Source organism: Ambystoma mexicanum, chromosome 3p, assembly GCF_040938575.1.
Source record: "Ambystoma mexicanum isolate Mex_15411 chromosome 3p, UKY_AmexF1_1, whole genome shotgun sequence".
NCBI classification, from domain to species: domain Eukaryota; kingdom Metazoa; phylum Chordata; class Amphibia; order Caudata; family Ambystomatidae; genus Ambystoma; species Ambystoma mexicanum.
In genome coordinates, this window is record NC_090925.1 from 125,242,751 (window position 1) to 125,266,561 (window position 23,811).

The window sequence follows — 23,811 nt, forward strand, 5'->3', positions numbered from 1 at the left end:
ATTCATGGTGTTAGTAACATCCGCGAGTGCCATTCAGGGTTTTTGTAACATCCGCGAGTGCCATTCAGGGAGCTAGTAAACTGTTTTTGTAATGAACTCACCAGCTATCAAGAAATTGACCAGCACATAGGGGAACGATTCTTACAGAATAAAACTGAGGACACACTCTGATAAGATATGGACCCTCACTACCTTGGCAAGAGGGAGTTGTGATATGCCCCTGTGTAATGCGCCAAAGTGTAATGGTGTATGTGGCGCAGTAGTGCAAACATTACAATCCATGGTCACAGAGTCTGTCATCTAAACGCATACACTCCCACTGGGTGGCATTATCACGCCCCTTTACCTAGTCTCTTCTCCCTCACATTCACCCACTCTGGAGGCCAATGTTTAGGGTCCACCCAGGCACACCTGCAACATTGCTAAGATCAAGACATGTGTTTCACCCCATCAAAAAAAAAGCCAATGCTTTGCGGCACTCGGATCCTTCGAGACAGGCTAGATTCTGTACGATGTTACCTTTTTTTAAATTATTTTTGCTATATTTTGCAGCTCTGGCCCAGGGAGCAACAACCCAGCCAGCCTGGGGCCTGGGTGCAATTGCCTCCTTGCCCCCTTCTCAGCCGGCCTCCTTGTGGGACACTTAATGTATGTTGATAATATCTGAGCACATCATGAGAGCCTGCCCATTGTTTGGGAACCCCTAGCAATGCTTGTAGTACTGCTGGACTTGATAATGATTATTGGCAAAGATGTGAGCATCAGGGCAACTGATGCCCCTCTCAAGTATTGCCTTCCCTACCTGACAATTCAGCGGCAATTCAAGGAAATTGCGTGATTACTTGGGTATTTAAGGGCCACCCATGACCGTAGTATGAGTACCTGTCCAGCGATGGGAAGGCCTAGATGTGTATTGCAATTCCTCTACCAATTGTGTGACTATTGGGACATTTGATGTAAATTTGGTCTGAGCCCCTTGTCTGATAATGCCAATCTCTGGTAATGGTGTGAGTAACTGAGCATTTCATTGGCGCCCTGATGCCTGCGGGCTGTCGGCGTGGTGTAAATAAATAAATAAACCATTGGCCAGGGTAATCGGCTTTTGGTGACAAAATCTAGCATATTGTATGACTGCCTTGGTATTTGACATGAAACCCTGGCAATGCTGTGGGAACCCGAGCTTTGTCTGGCACTGCATTGTATCTGATAGAAGTATTTGCCAGGTGACATGAGAATCAGAGCATGTCGTATCAATGCATGGCAAATGACAGCAGCACCAGGGAACATGAAGACAATATTTGGCAAATGGTGAATGTCTGAAAAGCGCCGTCACATTTCAATAAAAGAGAGGCAACACTTGGCTATGTCAATGGTTGCTAGAAAGTATGTGGAGTGTTATTTTCTGGAGAGAAAACAGGGCCTGAATGCTAGATTCTCTTCCCAAGTTCGTCTTAAGTGACTGAAGGGGTAAAAGGTCAGTCTATTCTGCCTGTTTCACCTCTACACCCTGCCACATAAATATGCAGGAAACTGGAGCACACTCCCAACGTTCATTACATCCAAAGATCCGTACCATTCATTGTTCATCATGGAGCCATTGACCCAGGTCCACTTCCTCCCAGGACATGCCAGGAAGAGTCCAATCCACAGAATGTTGTTATGCGATATATGGCTGTTTATGAAATCCTGTAAAACAAGGAACACATAAAAGATTAATGTTGGCCAGTGGAAGATGACAGACTTTTTATTCTTCTATTATTGCACTTCAAATATGTCTCTTTACGTGTATAGGTGGGCAGCTGTAATCTTGAGTGATACCCAATGTGCCCTTTGCTGCAATACGATACCCTGTATCCTGGCAAGCCACCAGATACGCATGCATTACTTTTTCCTATTGTCAATACTGCTTATAGCGCCAACCTAGCTCAAGAGCAGCGTAGCGCTCTACAACAGGATTGTGCCAGAATTGGGCTTGGCATTGTATCCACTAGTGCAGTACAGTTGATGGAGGGGAAGATGGATTTTTATTTGTCCGGCAGATATTGATGAAAGAGGCAAGGTTTTAGTGTTTTGTGACTGGAGGATGGTCAGGGGTATTTCGAGCCTATACAGGGATTGAATTCCAGACGGTCAGGGCATGGCAGGAACAGGACTGCTTGCGGGTCTTCTCTTTGCGGGCTTGCTTTGAATCCAAACATTTTGAAAGTGTTGCTATGTGAGGTGCAAGAGCCTCCAGAGGTGTGGAGTTTAGCCACAAGATATGTTGGTGTTCTATTTGAGAGTGCTTGTAGGTGATACATGCAGTTTTTAATATGATTGGCGGGTAGGGGTGACCACTGAAGCGTACGCAGCGTTACTTTACACATTTATAACGCCCTCCTCAGAACCCGGAGGCATATGGGCACGACAAGGACTAACAATCAATCATAGACATGTGGAGCTCAGTTTATGGTAAACTGGGGGCTTGGTCATCAGAGGCAGCTAGCAGGTTAGTTGAAACGATATGTTTTACATTTTTTCTTCATGTTTGCCACCAAGTTGATCTTTCTAATTTCTTCTGGCAGAGAGTTCCAGGCCTTCGGGTTGCTGCGTAAAAAGCACTCTGTTTAACCTGTGAGAGTGTGCATCTCGGCTCTTTGAGCTGTAGTAAGCCATTTTATCTGAGCCTTCTTGTATTGACTTCACATGCAGGTCCCTTGAAAGATATACAGGTCCTGTGCATGTGGTGTACTTATTTGTCATAACAAGTATCAGAAATTGCACCCCATCTTCAATGGGTAACCAATGTAAGTCACTTCTTGCTTTGGTTACATGGTCAGATCTCCTTAGCCCTGTGATGGCTCTGACTGTGATGTTCTGTATGACCCGTAGTCAAACAAACTCTGTCTTGTTGATGCCAAAAAGAAGACTGCCAGAGTAATCCATCTTAGATCCAATAATCGCTCTAGCTAGGATTTCACAGTTGGCTTTTGAAATAAAAGTAATTTTAGATGGTATGCAGATGAGGCTACCAGGTGGCTCACATGCGCTCTCATGTTAAGATACTGATCCAATAAAAGGCCTAATCTTTTCACTTTTGTTTTGGTTTCTATATGGTGTCCTGCCAGGGTGAAATGTTTGTAAACTACCATACATTCTGTCTTTTCTTTGTTCAATGCGAGTCCGTTTTCAACCATCCACGCTTGGATGATGTCATAAACTTCATTCAATCTTACGGAGTTCTGCTCATGATTTCCTGACAGCAGGATGACACATTGTGTGTCATCCGCATAGTTAGTGAATTCTACTTGATTTTTGTCTAACATCTCAAAAACGGTGGCAGTAAAGATATTATAGAGAGAAGCTGATACACAAGCACCCTGGGAGACTCCAAAAAGCAGGACACTTGGGGGGGCTTCCGCAATGTCACTGCACACCCTGAGTGTTCTATTACTCAGAAAGCTGATGCAGTATCCGAAAAAATGTGGCTACCACCCTCAACCTGGTGACTAATAGCTGATGGTCGACCAGGTCGAAGGCGGCCAATGGATCTAATAACATCAGAAGCGATGTTCCACAATTGTCCATGTTACGCAGCAAATTGGACTTACAGTCCAGTAAAGCTGTCTCCGTACCATGGCCCTGTCTAAAACCAGATTGCCTGTCATGTAGCACTCTATGATATTCAGTACTCAGAAACTCTTGAGATCTGGACATACACAACCCGATCTAGGATCTTCAATAAGAACAGGGTCTTGGTTAAGTGCCTGTAATTAAGTGCGTCAAAAGGACATGAACCAGGCTTTTTATAAGTGGAGTGCTGTTTTCACGTGATCTGGGACATGACTTTCAGAGAACGCGGTGTTAATGAACTTGGTCAAGACTTCAATCATAGACGCAGAGCAGGTTTTAAATAACTCAGCCGGGCAAGAATCCCTGTTACAATTTTTCAGTCTAAGTTTGTCAACGATTGCGATATGCTCTGTCTTTGTTACAGGGTGAAAATTAAAAACAGGCATCATAGTATTATCAGAAGTTTGCTCACTGTCTACTTTGACTGGAACTGCTTCTCTTCAGCTCTACATTATGATTAAACACATCACGTTTATTTAACATTGCTTTTTGTACACAGGCACACCATTCTGCATCTTTAATTGGCAGATTCTCCGGTGGCGGACAATTCTTTAAGGATTTTAAACAGTTCTTTAGATTCATGTTGTGCCTTATGTATTCTACTGTCCATCATATTTATTTTTGCTTCTATTGTGGCCATTTTGAAAGCTCTGGAGGCCTCATTAAAGGTTTTTCTGTCGCTTTCCGACTTAGAAAGTTTCCATTTATAAAAGTATTTATTTTTCTTTGATTTAAGGCTCTGTATTTCTGGTGTGAACCAACTGTTGGTTTTCCTGACAGATAACAGTTTGGTTCTTTTGGGTGCCAGAGAGTCCACCGCTTTTTGTAGGGTAGTCTGATTTTCCTCACTCATTCTCTTGGCATTTTCTAACAATTCAAAATGTATAGCTAGTGGCTGTAGCCATTTACTCATAGTTGTAGGGGTCAGTTTCTTAATATTCCATGTTGATTTTCACAGACTTTTTTTTTTGTATCTTATCTTGTCGTCACATATAATATCCAGGTGGATGAAAGAATGATCTGACCACAGACAATGATTTACCACAGGAGTAGATGTAAGAATGTTATTTCTGGCAATGTAGTCTAGAACATTCTCCTTCATACGAGTTGGCTCTTTGAGAAGCCGCACAAAACCCAGGTACTAAGTGATTTTTACACGTTTTGTGCTGCTAACTTCTTTTTACAACCCAACCACAAGTTCATGTCTCCCATAATAATAACTTTAGTATTAGGTTTGAAGAATGAGAGCAGTCAATTGCACAGTTATGATGAAAATTCCTTCATAGGATTAGGGGGTCTAAATAGTATTATCATGTTAATGGTATTTTCTGGATTCATCCTGATTTTAATATGGAGCATTTCACACCCAGAGATACTTTCTATGTCTATTTTCCATACATCTAGTGTGGACTTGGAAATAATCGCCCCCCGGCCCCACCTTTGCATTCTTCTCTGTCCTGCCTCAAAATGTCATATTAATTTGGGATTGCCAGCGTTACAGACGGCCTAGCTGCCTTAAAAAGACAGGTCTCAGTAATGGCACAGACATCTCAGTAATATAGAATGAAATATCTGTGGCATGCTGTAGCAATGACCTTGTGTTAAGTAGCAGGGTTTTACGCCCTTCATTGGTTGCTAACTCTCTTCATTTGTGCATGGTTTAGTGAGTCGAGTTCTTTTTAATAATAAATGGTCTCTTCCTGGTCGACTCGAGCATTCAGTCCTTCATGTGACATATTATCCCTTTCCATATGAAGTAAATTAAATAGTATGCTAGCAGTGTACTATTAATATTATCAACGTTAGTGATCTATGGCTCGCAAAGAGGAGCAGTTGACCTAGGAATCTATGTATAAGATAGGGCTCGTGGATGCTGTCCAGCTGACTATCTCTGTTCGTTTCTTACTGGGCTTAAAGGAAAGTTCCTGCAATGTAGCCACATTTGAAGTAGGGGCAGCAATAACACTGTCTGTGCCGTTATTAAGGTATTAAAAGAAAAGTACCTTACCTAGCAGAACTGGCTATTCGTTCCAATGAGCAACCAGCTCGTACCCAGAATTTAAGGAACAGAGTGGCCTATGTCACGCACCGGCGCTCATGCGCCGGGTTGCAGTATAAATGAGGAAAAGAACTACAGGGAAGATGGGAAATGTATTTCAGTTGGCAAACGATCAACACGACTTTATAAAAGAGTTATAACACACCAATGTCTATGGCAAAAAGAACTGAAGGCCCGGGTTATTGAGATGTTGAATGGCCAAACTAGGGGTGATATTCCTGCTGTGACTACATGGTCTAGAGGTATTCAACGCTCCTGCTTGGATAATTTGCTTGTATCTTCTAATGTATCTAAATGTGTGGCCACCTTTGAGGTTTGTCCAAGGGGAACTAGTGACCATAACATGTTGAGGCTTACTTGGAAGAGGAGAGAAATAATGATGCCAAAAAATGGATGGCGAGAATATCCAAGTAAACCAGGCGGGAATAGGATCTACATTCGAGCAGGTGACATGGCAGTGATAATGGAGCATCTGAAGCAATTGCTGTTAGTTAAGGATGTGCCCTTGATCTATGAAGATCTCTTCCGCCAGTTCAAGTCGTCTCGTTCCCTGGGTTCCTGCCCAAAGTCCACAAGGACTCATAATTATAATAAAGATCTGGTGGAACAAAAGAATCTCTATCGGGCCGACATAAGGCACCTGAATAAGTTAAACACTTCTGATAGAAATTTTTTGATTAGGACACAGAAACACAAATACCGTAATTGGCTACTTTCCTCTAAGGCACTGCATATAAAGCATGATGCAGAGGCAATACTTAAAATGATGGCAAAAAAAAACAGCAGGGATTTCTGGCCCGTGCTAAATAATAACTATTACCATCAATGGGCTTCTATCTACCCTGTAGTAGCTGAGTATAGATAGATCGAGCATTTCTTATGTCTCTTCGCAAAAGGGCCTTCCAGAGAAGCTGATAATGTTGTAGCTAGATATCTGGAATTGACCCTGGAGCGGGAGCCGGAGACTCAATCATCTGACATAAACACCCCAGATTCAAAATGGGATATTGTATTTGATAAGGATGATATTATCTACCTCATCAAACAACTAAGGGGGTAATTCATAGAATTCGGCGCACAAGTGGCGTATGCGGCTGGCGCACAGAGTGTGCGTGCGCCAGTCTGCGCCAGCCGCGTGCGCCAAAACCCATTTAGGCGCACAGTGTATTCATGGAATTATACATCCAAAAGCAGCCGTGGCGCAGAGCGGCGCAGCGACCCTGCAGTAGCGCCAGTTACGCCCCCAACCCCGCCCCGTGCACCAAAAACATTGCACAAATCCAGTAAATGGCGCAAAGGCCAGTGGACCAGCAAACAGCCCCCCAACCACGAAAACGCGTGCAAAACTCCCCACTCACCCCCAAAATACACCTACCCAGCCCAATCACATGTAAAACTCCACACGCACCCCCGAAATACACATACCCAGCCCAATCGCGTGTAAAACTCCCCATGCACCCCCGAAATACACGTACCCCGCTCGCGCCAGGCCTATCGCGTGCTAAACTCCCAGCGCACCCCTCGGAATACTCGTACCCAGCCCAATGGCGTGTAAAACACCCCATGCACCCCCAAAATACAGGTACCCAGCCAATCGCGTGTAAATCTCCACGTGCACCCCTGAAATACACATACCCAGCCCAATCGCGTGTAAAACCCCCCTCACGCCCCGAAATACAAGAACCCAGCCCTATTGCATGTAAAACTCCCCGCGCACCCCCGAAATACACATACCCCGCTCGCGCCAGGCCTATCGCGTGTAAAACCCCCAGCGGACCCCTCGGAATACACGTACCCAGCCCAATCACATGTAAAACTCCATGCGCACACCCGAAATACGCGTACCCAGCCCAATCACGTGTAAAACTCCACGCGCACCCCTCGGAATACATGTACCCTGCTCGCGTCAGGTAAATAGCGTGTAAAAAGTCCCCTCTGTGGTGTGGGCTGCCTGCGAGCATGGCCAGGAGCGATGGGCTGCCTGCGGGCATGGCCAGGGGTGATGGGCTGCCTGTGGGCATGGGAAGGGGTGAAGGGCTGCCTGCGGGGCATGGGGAGGGTGGATGGGCTGCCTTCGCGTATTTCAGGGGTGCACGTGGAGTTTTACACGCGATTGGGCTGGGTACGTGTATTCCGAGGGGTGTGCGTGGAGTTTTACACGCGATTGGGCTGGGTACATGTATTTCGGGGGTGCGCATGGACTTTCACACGCGATTTGGCAGTGTGTGCCCTCCTGGGTGTGCCCCACTCCCCTCCCCATGCCCCACAGGCAGCTCACACCACAGGGGACCACCTCACACCCCTGGCCATGCCCCGCAGGCAGCCCACACCACTGGGGACCAACCCACACCCCTGGCCATGCCCTGCAGGCAGCCCACACCACAGGGGACCACCCCACACCCCTGGCCATGCCCTGCAGGAAGCCCACACCACAGGGGACCACCCCACACCCCTGGCCATGACCCGCAGACAGGCCACATGGCACCATGCGCTTGGGAGCCCCGACTCATGTCCCCCACCCACCCACCAGTGACAGGCACCAGCCAGCAGGCCCCGACACATGTCTCCCACCCATGCACCAGTGACAGGCACCTGCCAGCAGGCCCCGACTCATGTCCCCCACCCACCCACCAGTGACAGGCACCTGCCAGCCAGCACCGACACATGTCCCCATCCACCCACCAGTGACAGGCACCTGCCAGCAGGCCCCGACTCATGTCCCCCATATACCCACCAACCAGTGGCAGACACCTGCCAGCAGGCCCCGACACATGTCCCCCACCCACCCACCAGTGACAGACACCTGCCAGCAGGCCCCGAGACATGGGCCACCAAACTACATGTCATAACAAAACAGACCCATGGCCCTAATGCCAACCCAAAGCCCCCCTGCCTCCCAGTACAAGCACGCAACCATCCACTGCACCCACTGCCAAATTACCCATGCCATGAGAGTCTAAAAAAAAAACAGCTTGGCCTTGCATGAGTGTACAACAGAGCCACTCAGTGGCAACACATGACTGAGGCAATGCACATAGAGACATGCACAAAACCAATGAGAGAACACCACACCAATGAAGAAGGAATATGAAATGTATTGTTAAACATAATTAAACAATAAAAAGAAAATTCAAAAGTGGCAAGGAAGAAATAATGAATCAAAAAATGTAATGAAAGATCTGAAATGTCACCAAAAAATCCACAACAGGAAAATAAAAAAGTGGTCCATTGTCCATGTCCAAATAAAGTACATCAAAAAGAAAAAAAAAAACATTGATCCATGGGAAAAATAAATAACAAAAGTATGTACAAGGCCTTAACTATGTACAATGCAACTGCAAAGGGTCCATGATCCCAAAATAAAAGGAAACCTAAAAAAAAACCTAGCAAAAAAAGAACTATATACATAAGATAGAGCAATGTCCATTAACTCCAAAAACAAATTTTAAAAAAAGGAAACCTAACTCTAAAGAACTATGTACAAAGGCGGCAGCTAGTCCAACGGCTCCCTTGTTGATGTCCCGGGCCAGGGCATCATCGAACTCGTCTTCAACGTCCTGGAGGCGGGCCTGTTCTATGGCCCGAGGTCTCGCAGGGATAAAGCCATGTCCACCTCCAACTCCCTGCGAATTCCCTCGAGGCACTAAGCCCGTCTCAACGCCCTGCGCATGGAGTTCTCCGCCCTGGCCATAGTGAGCCGTGCCTCTTCCGCCTGCCGCCATTCCACATCTATCTGCTGGCCCAAACGCTGCCACACAGAAGACACTCTCAATCCTGGGTCCTCCTGCCCTCCGGCGATGCCTGCCCCTCTGATGTTGATGACCCCGAGCCATCATCGCTCCCACCTTGAGCCTGCTGCTGCTGTGCATGTGCCCTGTCTGTTGATGCCTGCATGTCCTCCTCCTGTTGGGGTCCAGTTATTGGGGTGGCCACCCCTGCTGGACCTCTGACTCCCGACTGTGGCAGGGATGTGTCCTCCACCAGCCTGGCCGCTGGGTCAGAGGCAGCTCCACAGGGTGCCCAGGTGACACTCAGGCAGGAAGATGGCACGGGGGACGAATGGCACATAGGGGGTCCAGTTGAGGAGGGGGTCGGTAGAAGGTCCAGCACACGGAGGAACCCAGCACTGGCGACCCATCCTAGTAGGTCGACGCGGTCAATGAGGCATCCGAAATAACATGCAGAGTCCTCACGAGAACCCTGCACGTCATCCCAGATGCCACGTTGGCGCAACACCACCCCAGCCAGGACAGACTCAACACGGTCCCGGATTGCCACGTCCAAAGGGAGAGGAAGGTCAGTTGTTGTTTGCGCATCCCCTGCCACACAGAAGACACTCCCAATCCAGGGTCCTCCTGCCCTCCAGCGATTCCTGCCCCTCTGATGTTGATGATCCCGAGCCATCATCGCTCCCACCTTAAGCCTGCTGCTGCCGTGCATGTGCCCTGTCTGTTGATGCCTGCATGTCCTCCACCTGCTGGGGTCCAGTTATTAGGGTGGCCACCCCTGCTGGACCTCCGACTCCCGACTGTGGCAGGGATGTGTCCTCCACCAGCCTGGCCGCTGGGTCAGAGGCAGCTCCACAGGGTGCCCAGGTGACACTCAGGCAGTAAACGGGTCTGGACAAAGCCATCCCTGCTGGTGCGGGATGATGCAGTCACAGGATCGGGGACAGGATTACTCACAGGCACCTACGCGGCCGCCTGTGCTGCCTCCTGTCCCTGCCCCTGGACTGCACCACTAGCACCAGTGGAATCCCCCCTCCAGACCCTGTGTGTGGCCCTTCCACGGCCTCCTCCTCACCCAAACCCTCCACCAACCTGGATGACTCAGTGCCATCTTCCTCCATAGGCCCGTGTGGGGTCTCAGCTGCCCCTTCTGCTGCCGAGGAGTCCACCTCCAACCTCTGCCTCTTGGACCTACCCTCGACAGCTGCAGCCGCGGACGCGGCACCAGACTCCTCACTCCCGACGAGATGACAACATGGGAGGGGAGCTGGGCCTTGTGTCTCCGGCTGGCAGTGGGATCCTTGCCGCTGTGCCCCACAGCATCGTCTCCACCCTCTTCATCAGTTGACGCTGCAGACAGGGAGAGACAGAACACAGGCATCAGGGCACTGTACAATGTGTCAGGTGTATCGACCCACGTTCAAGTTATTATGCTGCAACATTTGGTGCTGTGGGCTTAGAAAATCCAAGATGGCTGAAAAGCCCACATTTGCACCAGAATCCAGGAAAACCGCGCAGTCTTTGCGCACACCAAAATGGTCGCCTGACCTGCCACCCACCAGTGCGAGCGTGATGGGCCAGAAGCGCCATGAGTGAAACGTGGTGCCAAAGGAAAAACAGCAGTGCCTGTTAGCTCAAAAAGCGCTTTGAAATCACCTTTGTTTCTCTGAAATGCAAGCTCAAAATGCCTATATCAAACATTGCAAGATATTCAAAAATCTTACTGAACACCAGCAGACATCTGGAAGAATGAAGTCTTGTGTGCATACCAAATCTGGAAAGATGAAGAGCCTAAAATAATGTTCATAACAAAACTGGCTGAGCTGTGGATGTCAGCAGCTTAAGTGAAATGGGATTAAAGCCACTAAAATCAAAATGTTTAAAATAAATGAGTGACCTACTTTTGAGTGTCACATAAGTTGCAACTGTTTAAATGTCATAGATTTGAACTTAGAATCAGCATTCTAGCTGCATGTGTCAAAATTGTAAGTTTGATTTGAATGAAGAAAAATGGGAACAAAAGTCACCTTTGGCTGAAGCCTGGCTTAAAGGGACTGAATTCTGCCCGGCAACTACCCCCGACAGGAGTTGAAACTTGCCCAGCAACTGTATTCACAGGCCTGGCCTGCCTTCTGCTGCCCCACCAAAAGGAGATCACACCTCTCTGATTGAATCAGGGGAGGGGTGCCTGGGACTGCAGGGAAACAGAACAATGAACTTCCCTTTGTTCCAAGCAATTGCTAAATCAGAGGGTCGTAAATGGCTTCCTCTTGGAAGGAAATTGGAGGGGCACTGCCTCTGTGAGACAGCTGAGCTTGGAGGAAGCAGACAAACCAGAAATTCCCCCATGTGCTTTGGGAAACCACACCCCTCTGGGCCAGAGCATAATTATAGAAAGATGGACAATTCATAGTACATAATTGTCAAAATTATATCAATAATATCATTATTCCTGTGATTTTTCTGTGCACATTTTAAGAGGTGTTAGGACTCTGTGGTATGTTCTGGGGGCAGTAGCGGAAAATAGGGTATTACTCCAAATGTCTGTATGTTAAAAATCTGACACTTGATCATCTGATGCCCATATTCCTTGCGCACATTTGTGTAAATTCTGGAAAAGCTTAGAGATTGTGTTCTGGATGAAAAGGGCAGAATTCTGTCAGAAGTGAACACAACAACTTACAAAGACAGGGATCGGATGGTTTGGCGCTACAGAAAATATGTTAACTGGACATATAATATTAGAAAAATTGTACATAGATAAATATGCATTTAAGTCAAAAATAGATTTGTGTGCACAGTGACAAGGGGAGTGTTCTTCCTGTATGCCATAAAAATGATGTCTCATGACACGGGATGACTCACAACTCAGTTCCCCAGTCAGGCGACAGAGAATCCTCTAGCCTATCAGGATCCTCAGAGGGTTGGGCATAGAAAGTTAGCCTTCCCACCAACTTTCAAAAGACATGAAAAGAGCCACTGAGACCCAAGTAGACATTCACTTTCCACTTTCTTGCGAAGCACTTTGACGGACGACATCAAATTCAGGCAGTATCCAGAGACCAGAACTTAGAAAACCAGACTCCAGACTCCAGAACTTTGAAGCAGAAGGCCTACTGCAAGCTAAAAGTATTCTCAGCTGGCCTTACAATTTTGCAAACTGATTTACCCTAGACTTCCAAGGGGCACATCGAATAAAACAGCCGGGCTGTACTGTTTGATTCTAGCCAAGAACTCTTGCCAGAACCAGAACCGCAGACCAGACCACTGTGCATTGCCAAGAACCTTTGCCAGAACCAGAGATCCAGACCAGCAGAGCAGAGAGAACCGCAGCTAAACCTGTTGACCAGATGTGTGACGAGGCCCATTCCTTCCAAAATTAGGAGTGAGTATCCAGCCAGAGCTGTGCAAAACCAATCTCTTAGTTTAAAATAATCTAATTCAAACCATTTCCACCTATTCAGAACTGCATAGAAATCGTGTGTCCATTCTGTGATTTCAAACCTGTGAAAGTGTCATTTGTCATTTGAATCTTACTTTATTTCTGAGAATCTACCTCGATTCAATCGTCCATATCTTTTGAACCACACGTCCTAGGAGCGAGATCTATTTTTCATTTTAAAGTTAAGAACCTAAGTTTTCCCGTAATCGTGATCGACGCACTCAGAAAAAGTGACGCAAATTGCAAATTGGCTCAGTTTTATCACACGTTAAAAATAGCTGTCTCTTACTTGCAACTGCTGAAAATCGTTTTCAATGTGATAATCATTCCAGATTAATTGCTAGTGTTGACCTGAACTAATTCAAAGTAGCTGTCACCTACCCTGAATCTCCTATAGGGAATTCAAATCATTTTTAGCATATTTTTCACTTCATTGCAAATCACATTTAAAAGTATTTCTGCCTGTTTCAAAGCATACTGGTTGCGCTAAGCTTGCTAGGGGGGAACTGGGATTTGTATTGCATTTTGTTTGTAATCCTGAAAACTGTGTGCTCTTCTTCCATCTCCTTATATTGCATAGGAGGGGAGTGAATTGTCAAAAGAAAAAGTGATCATATTATCTCTTGTTGAAACCATATCAGTTTATTTCTGTGCTGCATTCTTTCCATCATTGCTTTTCCTTGAAACCATAAAAGTATTCTCTGCTACCTTATCCTTTCTATACTAACTCCTCACTGATTGAAAAGAGTGTGCAATTGTAACATTACCCATTGTTGATCAACATTATATTCATAAGTGTGCTATCAAATATTAATTTATTCATAAAAGTGTGATATACATATTGTTTAATTTTTCAAATAAATCTTTTAATTTGCAAAACAAACCTACTTCTTGGCTCAGTGAGGTCAGGGGGATTCAAAGAGAGGGGCGTTATACAAGGGTTTATCATCTAGATCTATGAACTTGTCATAAAAATATATAAATAAGGGCTTCTCTTGGGCATCCCAGACTAGGCATTGACTTAGTTGGAGTGCTGAATTGAAGTCACTTAACAAATGGTCTGATACACACATGACAGTTTCACATGAGTGGCAGTCTCAAACTTCCACATGACGTCACAATCCCCTTACACACCTTTCATTTGAACTCACACACATGCGCAAATTAACAGAAATGTTGCAGCAGGCAGCACCATCCGTACACATCCACCAGCATGAGTATCTGAAGATTAGCCTGATGTCACATGCAACATGGGGAGTGCCACACACATGCACACACGCCACCAGACATACATGCATCTGTACATCTCCACCACCTGTCGCAGTTAAATCATCGGCATCCAGGTCGCATCTGCCAATCAGCCTCCTACATGTCGGTGTCACATGCATCCATGGTTTATCACAGTGGCACACATGTCAAATACACACACACGAACATGTACATTGTGCACATACATGAAGGTGGAACCAGCATCCATGTGTCATACCACAACAATGCCACAGTACATAAACATGATTTTGAACATGTGTGTACCGCATTTGGGCACCATGCATTTGAACACATACACCATTGATGTGCCTCACACATGACTGGACTCACACATGCGGCAGGCTCATGTCCCTGTACATACACATCCATACATGACCCATGTCACACATGCAGCCACGTAGCTAACTACCAGTGCACTGCTACATGCATTGTTTCTAACATGAATGCATGGCCACTTACCGCTCGACTCCAGACGGGCCTGCATCCTGAGGATCTGGTGGTGAAGAACTGGGCGAATGCACTCCAGGACCCTCATCTGCTGGGTGGTAAGCGGGGCCCCACTGCATCCGCTGCTTTCAAGTGGCGCCGGGCCTTCTTGAGGGTCCTGGACTTGTAGTCCTCCCAGCGCTTCTGGACGTGTTTGATGTCGCGGGGTGCACCCACTATGTCCTTCCAGATCCTTGTCTGTCCTTCCTTGTCGGCGCGCGATGGTGTGAAGAGGGCATCATAAAGCCCCAGGACATTCTCCACCAGGATGCCAACTTCCTTATCACTGAAGCTGGCAGCCCTCTGCCTCTGTGCTGTGGGGTTGCCAGTGGTTTCCGGATGGTGTTGTGCCGGACATGGCAACCACTGATGTAGGTGTGGGTGGGTAACTTGGTCCTGGGGCTGTGCTGTGGAGTGATGGTACACCAGTCGGGAGTCTTCTGTTCCAGCAGGGGTGGTCACTGCAACTGGACCCCTGCAGATGGCAGATGTGCAGGCACCAAATGGCAGAGCACAGTGGCAGCAGGCAGCAGCAGTTGGCTTGTGGGAGGCTCCTCGGGGCTCTGGGTGGCAGGAAAATGGCCTTCTGGGAAGTAGCGTGGTGTTCCGTGTGTTGTCGCATGGCCAGCTTGATACGGAGTGATTTGGCACGTGAAAAAACAGCACATCAGCGTGTAATTCGAGGAAAGGCCCTTAGCGCATAAGCGCGTCTGTGACGTTACACGCATGGGCGTTTCCCTGGCACGGGTTGAAGGTCCCACGTGGGTCTCCATCGCTCTGTATGTGCTTTTCGTGGAAAGCGGTGCGTGTGTTTTCCAGGTGCTGGGGTTCACACGCAATTACTTCACAGCTGCTACAGTGCGTACTTCTTCTTTTGGCGTGGGTGTTGGCTATGCGTTCTTCTTCTACACGCAAGGCAGACGGTGAGTCTCACACGCTATTTTTCATGATGCGGGTGTCCCTGTTAGTCGCGTACCCCTTTTTTACTGGCATACTGGCCAGCGTGTTGATAACAAACATATTTTTTGTGTTCCGGGCTGCCACAGCCTAGTGCGTGGTTTTTTTTACACGCACGTGGGCTACAGGGGTCGCGTATCTCTTTTTCTTGCTTTTTTGGGGTGTCTGGGGTTGCAGGACACATCATTTCTCCTAGGGGGCCACACAATGGGACATTCATCGCTGCTGTATATACGTGCTTGTTGTTTGCGCACACTTTTGTAATGCGCAGGGACGCTACCGACTGCCTTCGTGTGGTGTATGTGTTTAGGCCTGTGCGTGTCTTTGGCTGTGTGTGGGTTTACCCTATTCCATTCCATGAATACGTGTGGTTTGCATGCGTGTGTGCGTTCCGTGTACTTCCCAGCAGTTCTTCCCCAGTTCTGCCCTTATTTTCACACGTTGTTCCCCATTTCGTGTGTCCCGCTCCGTGTTCTGGCCACTTTTTGGTCTGTGAGCTGACTTTGTGTGCTTTCGCTCTGCGCGTCGCGCACAGCGTTCTGGATGTTGCAATGACGTGTGCGCCTGTGTGCGCCACGCATGGATTTGGCGCACATCCTGGGGAAAACACGTGCAGGGCCGTCCATGAATCACACGCGTGCGCAGGCTTTTTCACGCCTGCGCCAGCTTGCGCCACCTTGTGCCATGATTTTCGGCGCACATTTGTTCCATGAATCGGCCCCTAAATTACTCTAGGGCGGCCGGCCGTGACGGCCTCAATAATAACATCCTTAAACAAAATCCAGAAGTTTGGGCAGATTTCTGCTACATAATATTCATACAAGTTTTAGACCTCAGGGAAGGGTCAAAATATTGGAGAACAGCATTGATTAACCCGATGTGCAAGAAAGGCTGTTAGAAAGAACCCGCCGAACTACCGTCCTATTGCCTTACTGGACTCCATAGGATTTTCCTCTCTACTATTACATCACCTTCTTACATGGGCTAGAAAGGCTGGGCGGTTGCACTCGAGACAAACTGGTTTTGTAAGAGGGGTGGGGACAAATCTCAACCTTTTTCTGCTGAGCATATTAAAGGCCAGGACTGTGCAGTTAAACTCAAAACACTATGTCACCTTTATTGATCTTAAACAGGCCTTTGACAGCATCAGCAGGGAGAGGTTGTGGGTAAGCTTCTCTGTTGGGGGTGCACGAAGGACTTAGTCGAAACTATTAATTCCCTTTATTCCAATACGAGTATGAGGGTTAGGCGTTCTACTCAGCCCCATTTGCCGAAGGAAATGCAAACTTTCAGAGGCTTAAAAAAGTATTGGTCTTTGACACCTGCATTGTTTAATCTTTTTTTGGCTGATATTGAGTAAGATCAAGATCTCATCCAGGCCTTTCCCCCCTAAGCTAAACCACCAATTAATTCCCTGGATGTTCTATGCTGATGACATTGTGAACCTAGATCAGACGCAAATTGGTCTACAGCAGAGACTCAATGAGTTGTTAAAAGACTTTGAGCAAAATTATCTGAGGATTAAGGTTAAAAAAACGAAAATCATGAGGGCTTTCAAGTGGAGGGTGAACAAAGTCCCACTTGATTGCATGGATACAATGACATATCGAGGGGTAACCCTCAATTGAAGTGGTACAGAAAAGCAATGGATAGAATCCATCAAACTGAAATGTAAAAGATTTACGACACAAGGACTGATTCTCCACAAACAATTGGTAAAGTTCTCGTTGTTACCTATATGCCACTTCTTTAACCAGAAGGTGGTCACAATTTTTTTATACGGTGCAGAGGCCTTCCAGAGATGGCCAAAAACCTTCTGGGATACCATTGAGGTTCATTTCTGGAAAAGAGTACTTCACCTGCCACAATCTACCTTGAACGTATTGATCAGATTCGAATTAGGGCTTCAATCTTTACAATCTAGGATCAAATGGAAAATGATGGTTTTCTATGGGAAATGTTTTGATCTAGAGGCTCCTCTCCCATTTAAGATACTAAACTCTGAATCTTACGAGGGGAGAGAAGGACTTCTAGATTCCTGGAAAATTGAATGTATGTCTGGGTTAGAGGATCTAGGACTTGCTAATGATAGAAGCTACCAATCAGGATTCATACCAAGATGCAGCATTGAAAGCTGCCAACATCCAGGCCATAGATGAACCACTCAGGTTGCATTTCAGCAATACTAACCTTTTACGTCACCAATTCACTGGCAATACACTTTTATATCACAAGATGAATTGTACTCAAAACTCACACCTCAGGAAATGCCTCACCTCCATCCAAGCTTGGATGTGAAGCATCTATCTGAAACTTGAACAATATTAAATTCATCTGCATAGGCCATCCATCTGAACACAAGGTCATACAAGAGTGGCTGAATGACAAGTACCCTGATGAATTCATACCTCAGTTTGTCCCATGTACCAAATCACTCGGGTTCATGATTGACAGAAATCTCTCCTTCTGGCAACTTATCTAAACATCCCAAACCACCTGGTATCAACTAGCACTCCTCCAGAAGATTGATACTTTCTTTCACCTCAAGGTTTCAGAACTATGGACCAAGCCCTCGGAATCTCAAACCTTGATGGAGGAAACACCCTCCTCACTGATGTCCTTAGGTTGGTTAAACATGTTGCTGCACACCTCATAACAGGAACTAAGAATGTTGGCCACATTACCCCAACCTAAGAGAACTACACTGGCAACCCATCCCGGCCAGGATGTCTTCTAAATAGTATGCCATTGTTGAAAAGACTTATTTTTGAAAGTCAGTAGTTTGGTCATGCAGTTTTGGTTGTTTCAACCAAATACATAATCTTGACTCATATGAAGGATTTAGCTGAAAGTTTTCAGACAACATTGTACTGATGACCCCCCATTTTTGGTTTGTTTGATGCGAGATTACCGCAAGTATACCCGCAGCTTCCTGAAAAGGAAAAAGCAGACAAATGCTATTTGCAGGTGTGACGATCCTTCAGATGGCACCACTTCTCCCCAGAGGGGAGCCCCTTTCCATGAGGCTATGGGGTCTGGCCGCTAACCAATAGTCCCCTTAGGGCTGTTAATATGCAGGAGAGCCTCATGGAGAGGACCTCCCCTCCTGGGGATGAGGATGTGCGTCTGGGACATGGTCCCTTTAATTCCTGACCCTATAGTATAACACCAACACACAAACCTTCTCTGCCTATGATACAGTCGGAATCAATGTGTTATGGTAAAGCGTCAGAAAATCTTGTGGTAATAAGTACAGGGATGAAGAAGAACTTGACCACGTTACAATCAAGTCAGAAGAGTGCTCGACCAGCTGTTGTCAATTGAACTGAAGTTAGGCTGGGGCAGTTCCCGCTATTTAAACTCAACAGTAAAGAAGGGCTTAGTTCTGTTCTGAATCCGGAAGGAGATAGAACGACAGACCGGAGGAGGTCTCGAAGGAGAAATCGAAGAAGAGGACTAGGGAGTCGAGAGAAGGAGACTGGTGTGCAGGGTGTGGTTCCTCAGAACCACACAAACAGGCAGGGAAGGATGTCAGGGTGTCGGCAGTAGCAGCAGTAGCAGTAGAAAGTGGAAAGGGTTTCTTGCAAGTCGGGAGGTCATCTACAGTAGTAGCAGAAGAAGAAGGTGGAAACTGAAGGGCGAGCGAGAGACTGCGGACAACCAAGACCGGTTCAGTGCCCTACCATTCCGGGAGAGAGAGACTGGGCAATACGAAGGTATACCTTTTGAGAAGAGGTCGAGTGAAGCAGAAAAAACTGAGCATGGGATACCCACAGAGTATCTAAACAAAACAGGTGCACTGAGCTAAAACAGCACCATGGGCTAATGCGCTTGCTGTTCAAAGTAGCAAGAAGGCTGAGCCTTTCATCCCTATCCGCCCATCGAAATGGGTTTCATTCAGTTGGGTAACAATAGCATCTCTAATTGAAGTGCTGCAAAACGTCTAAGTTTGATGAGGACAGATAAGATTTCTGTTAAGTGATGAAGCTCGCACACAGACTGGACAAGCTCCATGCAGCAGAACAGATCATGGTGTTTTGTACAAATTAGCGGTGGAATCCGTCCCCAGACAAGACGCTGCAGTCTGAGAAAATTGTGTGTGATTTCAAGGCGTGCTGCTGTTATAATTGGCTCGTCTGAGACACAAGCAGTGGGAAGTGATTATGCAAACACATAATCGAGTTATTATATTTGAAAATAGTCACTAATGCAATGCAAATAATGTCAAAGTACACGTTAGATTTTGCAGCTTTAATGCACCCAATCCAGTAATAAAACAGAAATATAACAAAATAAACTTACATTAGCTTTTTTACAAAAGATTACACTCACATGCTTCGATGGTTCATTTTATTTGTAAATGCATGGTATTTTTCTATTTCAAAGATGGCCACTAGTTGCGGCTTGTTTCCAGAGAGCTTTCTTAGATACAGTTACCCCAGACGGCAGCCACATTGGAAGAAATCAGAGCTCAAAGAGTTCCAGAGATGGGCAGGAATGGGTGGGATTAGCCATAGAGATTAGAATGGCTAGGGGCAGGGAATGGGAGGGATAGCCATAGGAATTAGCATGACTAGGGGCAGGGAATAAGAGGGATCAATAACCAAACACCCAATACACTGCGTGTTCCTCCTCAAATGTCATTCATGTGTGTCCCTTGTCAGAAGCCCTTATCCCTATTCACACATGAATTTGTGTTTTAATGCAACAGTTTGGGCCATTATAGGTGTGGCAAGCCCAAACTAAAAACAAGAGGCCTTCGGAAAATCTTGTTAGACGTAAAAGACAATACTTTTCCCCTGTCGATTGATGTGTCCCTGTTTTGGGGGAATTTCCTAATGGTGCAGGTGGCTGGAATACTTTTTAAAATTTGCTACAGCACTTCATTCAAAGTGCTTCTCTGAGTCCTGTAGAAATCATCAAATATGGCACTTAGGGAGACATCAATGGAGCGCACATACTTTGAGGTAGAAGTGGCGTAAAAAAGGAGCCCACTTCCGGAGAAAAATAAGTTGCAAAATAGCTGCAAGCTGAGTCATCCGGTCCCCATATTGTACAAAGTATACCTCTTTTCCATGGTTCAAGAGTAGCACTGTGAATGTTTCTCGATAGACCTGATCCATACCTCCAGCCCCTTCACCTGTGACATCCCTCACAGCTAGGCCTGACGTAGCCGCTATCCACCCACATGTTCTGCTGGAGAGTCGGACCCTTGTGCCAGCATAGGTCAGGTCCCGTCCCCCCATGGGAATGTCTACATCATCAGCCATATAGATAGAAGCCTGACGAACCTGGGGTTTATTTGAATGGGAGCTTATCCTTCTTAGACATTTCCCACTGATCCCTCTTCTGAAACCACCTGTAGAGACTAAGAGCAATATAAGGCTGTTGCAAACCTTTACGAATTCAAAGGCACAGATGTATTAGGGATTGTTGCACAAGAGGTCAAACTCAAGAGCATGTAACCCACTAACACGATGGCTTCTTCTGAGGGTTTAAATAACACGTGTCTGAGTTTCATAACCCTCAGCCTGGTTCTTCATCCCTCCCTGTGGTATGTCTTCACTTTTCCGTCCCTCTCAGTCTTGGGGGTTTGAATGTCCCTACATTTCTTATTGGCGGATTCTAGCCTTCTGACGCTCATTTTCTACTCCAACGAGACCTGGTTCACGGGTTCCCACAGGCGCTCAGCTGCTAGTCCTGAAAACAGCAGAAGCTGTGGCCTTTGCAGTGGAAAGCTCCTTCTGTTTTTTTTTAATTACTGCAGTACTAATCAGTGAACACAGATAAAACAATGGAAGCAACCCCATTTACAAATAAGTCAGTGCATGTTTAAAAAAAGCAAAATAACACAATATGATATTGCGTAGTGCACTGATCCAAGTTGGGGTTGGCTCAAAAGAGACACATTGGGCCTCATTACGAGTTTGGTGGTGTGGTAAAAAATGGTAGTAATGCAGTGCTAATGGTGTTACTGCTGTGTTACCGCGGCATTACCACACCGCTGAACTACACATTTGGAGATACGGCAGAGGAAATTCCTCCAGCACTCTGCCGGAGGTTATTCCTCCACCTTACCACCCCAAAACGGCGAAATCGGTGTATTACCACCAGTGGTAATACCACCCGTGGTAATATCAACAAAATCCCTCTGGTGTCCTATGGACTCCAATTAATGGGGACTAACAATGCCTACAATCAATTGTAATCCAGTGGTAATAGCGCCAGTGGTGGTAACGGTAATACTGTTTGGTGGTATCTCAGTGGTATTACTTCTGAGATACCACCAAACTCACAATGAGGCTGATTGTGCATACAGTAATTATTAATTAGCATGACTATGGGGCACTCCTATTAAATGTAACCTGCTTCATCACCTCCCTCCCTTAGTTTCCACATAAAGATAGTACAGGCCTGCCACGTGCCTCTGCACTTCTCATGGACCCAGAGTTCCGCGGGTGCAAGGCTGCCTTCTGTTGTTTGTATAACGCGATGCTCATATCCAAGTACTAATATAAGGAATCTTTGAAAGTAGGCTGAAAGGGAGAGAGGAAATATGGATGGAAAGTTGTAAAAGTAACGGCAGAAATGAAGAAGAAAACACAGAGGGAATTGGGGAAAAGAATAAAGGGGACAGAGGTTAAAATGAGGGGGAAGGAAAGGAAAAGGAATGGAGATAAGGAGGGAAAGAGAGAAAAGGAGGAGGAAAACAAAACGATTGGTCATGGGGAAAAGAAGTGAAGGATGAAGGGTCCGAGGGAAAGAGAAAGGAATATGATGGTTGCTTGTGCAGCACTTTCGTCAATCTAAGGTGATCGTAAAGCGCTAATGAAAAGAAGGTAGGGAGGAACGCATAAAAAGGGACGTGAAGAAGGAAGAAAAGGGGAGCGAGGGAAAAGAAAGGGAGGGATAAAGAAAAAGAGAGAGGTCAAGGGGAGGAAGAAAATATGCATTTGGGAGAAAGAGATCAAAAGCACAAGGAAAGGAATGAAATAAAATAAAGAAAGAGATGAAAGCATGGAAACAGGGAACGAGGGAAAAGAAAGGGAGGGAGGCAAACATGGAAAAAATAAAGGATGGAAAAAATGTGATGGAAGTTGGGGAAAGGGGCCATTGAAGGGAAGTAGGGCATGAGCGAGGGGGAAAGGAAGCAGAGTAATATGCTATGTTGGTTACTTAAATAGGTAGCCGGATGAAAGGAAGGACGTGAGAGAGGGAGGCAGGGAAAAAAGAGTGGAGATAAGAAATAGAAAAGGAGGGGAACAAGTGGCAGTAAAAGGAAGTAAAGGAGTGTAAAGGAGAGGAGGGAGAAAGAAAGGAAAGCAGTGAAGTGAAACGGAAGGTGCAGGGATTCAGACAAAACTGAATGATTTACTTAGACAATGCTGGTCTTCTTTTAGTCCAGGAGGATGAAGATTTGTCAATATTATTGGTGTCTTTGTGTAGCCCTCCCCCATCTAAAGAAGAAAGTGGGGCTGCTGACTGTGAAGAATGTCGGTTAGTACAACAAGGACTAAAGATTGAGGTAGGCTGGGCATAAAGCAGTCACTTTATTGTAATGGGCAAGAAAGAATTCTGCCTTTAACCCCACGCTCCCAGCCACCTAACCTGAGAACATTCTGGAAAAATTGGGTCCATCGCAGAATTTTACCACTCTTTTGTCTAAAAACTCATAGTTTCATTAGCAGTTTAAAAAGGAAAATCTGTAATCCATAATCTGTATTTTAACATCTGTAACCCTACAGGAGAATGATCCCATTATCTTTACGCCCCTCCTACCCCTGGCACCCGACATGTAACCCAATGGGTGTCACTTCTGTGCAGTGTTCTGTTGCTTTCCAGCTAAATTCATGCTTCAGAGATCCCATACACACATACACATATCTAGCAAATGGTGTGCATATATGGGCATATATGGTGGGAGCACTGGAGCGTGTGATGCAAATACCTGAAGATGGCATGGGTACCTAGACATATGATAGTAATATCTGTCTAATGGTATGAGTCCCATGGCATATACTGCCAACATCTTCACGAATGGCAATGTCCACCATATCAGGCACGTATATGGTGTGGGATTTTCCAGCCCAGGAAAGTGAACAGAAAGGCCAGGTCGGGCCTCTAATGAGAAATGCATTCTTCTTATGGAAAAGGGACACTGGTAGAATGAAAAGCCAGCCTCAGATTTTAAAACAACCAAGGTGCCTAGTGAATTCATATAGTGTGTTTTCTTCAGTTGAAACGAAACAAGGAGTATG

At 46.2% G+C, this 23,811-nt stretch overlaps 1 protein-coding gene across 2 annotated transcripts in view; it reads right to left on the reverse strand.

Annotated features, from left to right (window-relative positions):
- LOC138580155 (killer cell lectin-like receptor subfamily B member 1B allele C) overlaps nucleotides 1–23,811 on the reverse strand; it is a 535,945-nt gene that overhangs the window by 357,914 nt on the left and 154,220 nt on the right. Inside the window, exon 5 of one of the 2 annotated variants that reach the window (XM_069650485.1) lies at nucleotides 1,574–1,686. The exons of the other annotated variant lie outside the window; for it this stretch is intronic. Within the exon in view, the coding sequence (XP_069506586.1) occupies nucleotides 1,574–1,686 (113 nt within the window). The remainder of the gene's footprint in view (nucleotides 1–1,573; nucleotides 1,687–23,811) is intronic. 2 annotated transcript variants of the gene reach the window in all.